The 4,808-nt window shown below is 53.9% G+C and overlaps 1 protein-coding gene across 1 annotated transcript in view; it reads right to left on the bottom strand.

Annotated features, from left to right (window-relative positions):
• The window catches only part of LOC104513046 (nuclear pore complex protein Nup98-Nup96-like), a gene marked incomplete at its 3' end in the record, with an annotated part of 10,662 nt that overhangs the window by 3,337 nt on the left and 2,517 nt on the right, over positions 1-4,808 (bottom strand). The window contains 3 exon segments of the mRNA XM_010156272.1: positions 1,620-1,803; positions 2,421-2,528; positions 3,907-4,046. Of these exon segments, the coding sequence (XP_010154574.1) occupies positions 1,620-1,803; positions 2,421-2,528; positions 3,907-4,046 (432 nt within the window).

The raw sequence follows: 4,808 nt of genomic DNA, 5'->3' as shown, positions 1-4,808 counted from the left end.
CCGCTCCTGTTCACACAACTGCTACCACCAAAACCTCGACCCGATCTCAAGCGCCTTCTCCCTCCTCTCCCCAAAGGAAGAGGGTTGTTTATATCTGGGAAAACTGGTGCAGGGAGATTTTGCTCCTTCCCACAAGTGAAGTGAGGTGCTTCCTGGGGTCGACTGCGGGAAAACTGCACGAAGCCCAGCAGAGCTCTCTGGTGGGCAGTGCCCACGTTTTGGTGAGCCCTCCCTTCCCGGGCTGGGGGGGAACACGACCACCCCTACGCTCATCCTCCTCAGGCAGCAGCTCAGCTCCAGCCACGCAGGCCGCGAGCGAGCCCAGAGCTAAGCCCAGCAGCGCCTGCGCCGGAGGACACCCACCATCCTACCCCCGGAGCGCGCAGCCTTGCTCGGCGCTGTTTGCGTGGCCGCAGGGTTCTGATCTCTGTTTACAGGCCAGTTCCACAAACACCTACCTACAGGTCTGCAGAGACTGATGGAAGGAGAGTCTGTGCTGGAATTTTCAGCACTATTTGTTTTACCCGGAGATCAAAAGCACGCACTAACTGCTTTGCACAACTGCCCCACACAAGCCCTGGTGTCAGTTCACCGCTGCATTCCCGGCTTTCCCTTCTTCACTAAGAATGCCAAAGTGGACAGCTGACCCCAGGATGGCACAGTATGGGGGGCCCTCAACGGCCCCCTCCTGGGGCCCCCAACAGCAGAAGGACACGGAGCTGTTGGAGCGAGTCCAGAGGAGGCCCCGGAGATGCTCCGAGGGCTGGAGCCCCCCTGCCCTGGGGACAGGCTGGGGGAGTTGGGGGGTTCAGCCTGGAGAAGGAAAGCTCCTGGGAGACCTCAGAGCCCCTTCCAGTGCCTGGGGGGCTACAAGGAAGCTGGGGGGGCTTTTCCCAAGGGCAGGGAGTGACAGGACAAGGGGTGACAGGTTTAAACGGGAAGAGGGAGATGGAGATGGGCCATGGGGAAGGAATTCTTCCCGCAGAGGGTGGGAGCACTGGGACAGGTTCCCAGAGAAGCTGGGGATGCCCCATCCCTGGGAGTGTCCAAGGCCAGGCTGGATGAGGCTTGGAGGACCCTGGGCTATGGAAGGTGTCCCTGTCCGTGGCAGGGGGTGGCACTGGTGGGGCTTTAAGGTCCCTTCCCCAAAAATCTTTCCATGATTCTATGTAACAGATCCACCCCCCAACCCTGGTCTCCTGTGGAGAAAAGCTCCTGGAAAAGTCTAATTAGACCACTGTAAATTAACCGTCCACTTCCAGGGAATCTACATTGGCCCATGAGCAGAATCTAGACTTCAGCATTAACCAAGTGATGCCACCCCCCACTGATCAGTAGCAACACCCTCGTGGTTTACTTCAAACCGGTTCTGGCCCACGCACCCTGCCCAGCCAGAGGCGGTACCAGACTGTCCTGCAGCCAGTCCTGGGGGATGCCGAGGAGTCTGCAATCCCTGAAGCCAACACAAATTTCTATGGCAAAGACCCTGATTATTAACACTGACAGTACAACTAGTCAAATTCTGAGCTCCCGCCACCGTTTCCTCATCCCTCTTAATTTCAGAACCAACAGAATATTTGCATATCTGGTCAGCGACAAGAGGCAGGGGCCATACTTACTGGTTCCAAAAGCCGTTTTATTCTGTCCATATGAAAAGCCTGTGTTGGTAGTAGAAGAGCCAAAAAGCCCCGTAGCTGTGCTTGATGTGGCAGTAGAAGACCCAAACAAGCCTGCAGCTGCTCCCGCTCCTACGGGGTTGGAGGGTCCTTTCCTATTCGCCTGGTAGTCTTCCAGACGGAGCTCCTAGGAAAGGAAACACCAGGTCTCTTTACACGTTCTCTTACACGGGGTGAGGTCAGAACAGTCATCACCACCTTTACAGAGCATTAAGCCAACACCAGGGTGAAGCTACCGGGAGAAGCTGCGACACCCACGTTTTTAATAAGGAGGACACCACAAACAGGGCTTCTGTGCCCCCACAGCTCATGTCTGGGCTTCAATTCTACTGCTCGGGGTTTTTCCAGACCTGTTTTGAAGTATCAAGCCAGTCAGCCCCAGTGGAAAAGCCTCAGGGTTAAACTGTTTGGGAACAGCAGTTGATATTAAACATCTGAGTTTTGTCTGAGACTGCCGTTATCTCAGCAGCGCAGGCTGCTCCCAGCAGGATCCCTCACCCTCCTGGTATACGGCGAGATGGAATTTCAGTTCTTAAACCGCCGTGTTAGGCATTTGAAAACAACAATGCACACGGAAAGGCACCGAGTGTTTTACTGATGACACGTCCATGAGCGATGCAGATAGGGAAGGTGGCACTCGTTACCGAGCAGAGATTTTCTTACTACAGTCCAAAGCAGCTCTACAGAAGCAACGCTGCCCAAGAGCAAACCCCCACAGGCACGCTGGAACGCTCAGCCACTGACCTCCAGAGATTTGCTTTCGTATTCCTTCATCGCAGTAATGCACTGGTGCTTGGTGTTGATGTTGGTGCTGACGCCGGACTTCACCATCGTGTCGGTACCCGTCGGTGGCTGCAGGAGAGGCAAAGGTGTCAGATTTAAAATCCAGATAGATGTTCCCTCATACAGCCTGCACCCTCCCAACACCTACACTCAGCAGCGTGTTGCTGTTACCTGTGCACTGAGGCACCTTCTGGAGCAAGCCCAGTGACACTCAAATCAACGCAGTGCAATTCCTTTTTCACTTTTGCTTCCCAGGTCTGCGATACACACCCTCTAGCTACGCCTGGACTTCACAATCCCTAATTTTTTAACTGCACTATGCAAGTAAACATCAACAGCACTGAGGCTGCCTGAGTTACCACCACCGTTCCACCCTCAAGCCGAAATAACAGCCTCAGTGTCACATCGGCCCAGTCCAGAAATCAAGAGGGCTGAGACGTGGATGAACAAGAATCTGGGGAAGGAATGCTTCTTCCCAGCAGATCCCGGTTATCCCATTCCCACGATGGGTTCTTTCCCAAGCCACCCTCCATTTTCAACTGCCACAGAACTTCCAAGGCATTGTTCAACCCTTTCCAAAAGGGAACTCATCCAGGAAATGCATCCTCACATTCCAGTTCACATTGCCAAAGCCATGCTGACATGAGAAGGGAGGTTACTTTGGCCCATTCCAAGGTGTCTCTAACCCCTATCACCAACAGCATTCCGCATGGATCACCCTGACTTCCAGGTCACTTTCTACCCTCCCAACACGACTCCATTTTAAGAGCTGCTTTACCGCTTAGGAGAGATGGAAAGCTAGCAAGTCTGGAGGGGGGAATTACCCCACAGTGCTCAAGAACTCTCACAAATTCAGAATTAACTCAAGTCTAGTTCCTCGGAGTTGATTACACACCCAATTTCCACTGCGGCAGTTCTGCCAAAGGGGACGTTTTCAAATCACAGAATCACGGGATGGTTTGGGTTGAAGGGACCTCAAAGCCCCCCCAGCCCCACCCCCTGCCAGGGGCAGGGACACCTTCCATAGCCCAGGGTGCTCCAAGCCTCATCCAGCCTGGCCTTGGACACTCCCAGGGATGGGGCATCCACAGCTTCTCTGGGAACCTGTCCCAGCGCTCCCCAGCCTCTGCGGGAAGAATTCCTTCCTGATGTCCAACCTCAACCCCCCTCTTTCCATTTACCCCCGACCCCCCTTGTGCTGTCACTCCCTGCCCTTGGGAAAAGCCCCCCCAGCTTCCTTGTAGCCCCCCAGGCACTGGAAGGGGCTCTGAGGTCTCCCCGGAGCTTCCCTTCTCCAGGCTGAACCCCCCAACTCTCTCAGCCTTCATCATTTCACACCTGCAGGTGAACTACTCATTTTTCAGCACACTGACCCGGAGTACTTCATGCAAACTGCCACATGTCACGCTTCCTGCGGGCTGGATGAAGAACAACGACCAGAACTTACGTTAAACTTAATCGTCGTGCCGGTTGGAGCAGCGGTAAAACTAGTTGGGCCAAAGAGAGAGCCAGACGTGCTCCCAAAGGGATTGGAAGTGGTGTTTGTGGTTCCGAAGAGCCCTCCACTGCTGGTACTAGTTCCAAAGTCTTAAGGAAACAAAAATGAAGAGAAAGGTCAGTCCTAAAGCAAACCTGAATTTTCAAACTTCATAGAATCATAGAACTGTTTGGGTTGGAAGGGACCTTAAAGATCATCCAGTTCCATCCCCCCTGCCATGGGCAGGGACACCTTCCATGTCCCCTACACCCAAGTGTATTATTCAGATTACAAAACAGGTTGGAAAAGGGAAGAAACAGGTAGGGAAAAGAACGTGCAGCAGAGATGGAAACCGACAGCCAGCCAAGGCACTCTTCTGCTGGAGGAGACTGCCCCTGGCTCAGCATCACCCCCAAAACCACCAGAACCACCAGAACAGCAAGTTTAACTCTGCTCCTGACACTGCTGGGAAATGACGTGGACAATGGGAATCAGCGGGTTACTTCCTGTCCCCAGAGGAAGCCCGGCTTCGGGGAATTACAGCAGAGTTCAGGAGGGAACTCACCCCTTCCCGTGCCAGAAGCAAAACCAGCTCTAACTGCTCTGCACCAGTGGACAAGAAACTAAACAGCAAGCAGCCGTGAAAGATACTGAGTAGTAGCAAACAGGGGCTGACCACCGCTTTCAACTACTGCAAAACTCACGGCTACAGTCCAGGCTACAGATTTGGAGCTTGTCAGGCTCACCTGTGGCTTCCAGTCCACAGTAACAGAATCATGGGATGGTTTGGGGGGAAGGGACCTCAAAGTCCCCCCAGCCCCACCCCCTGCCATAAGCATAGAATCACAGACTCACAGAATGGTTTGGGGTGG

Source organism: Eurypyga helias, unplaced genomic scaffold (assembly GCF_000690775.1).
Source record: "Eurypyga helias isolate BGI_N326 unplaced genomic scaffold, ASM69077v1 scaffold25757, whole genome shotgun sequence".
Taxonomy (NCBI): domain Eukaryota; kingdom Metazoa; phylum Chordata; class Aves; order Eurypygiformes; family Eurypygidae; genus Eurypyga; species Eurypyga helias.
Note: the sequence above shows the minus strand (reverse complement) of the source record. Positions and strands in the feature narration are given on the sequence as shown.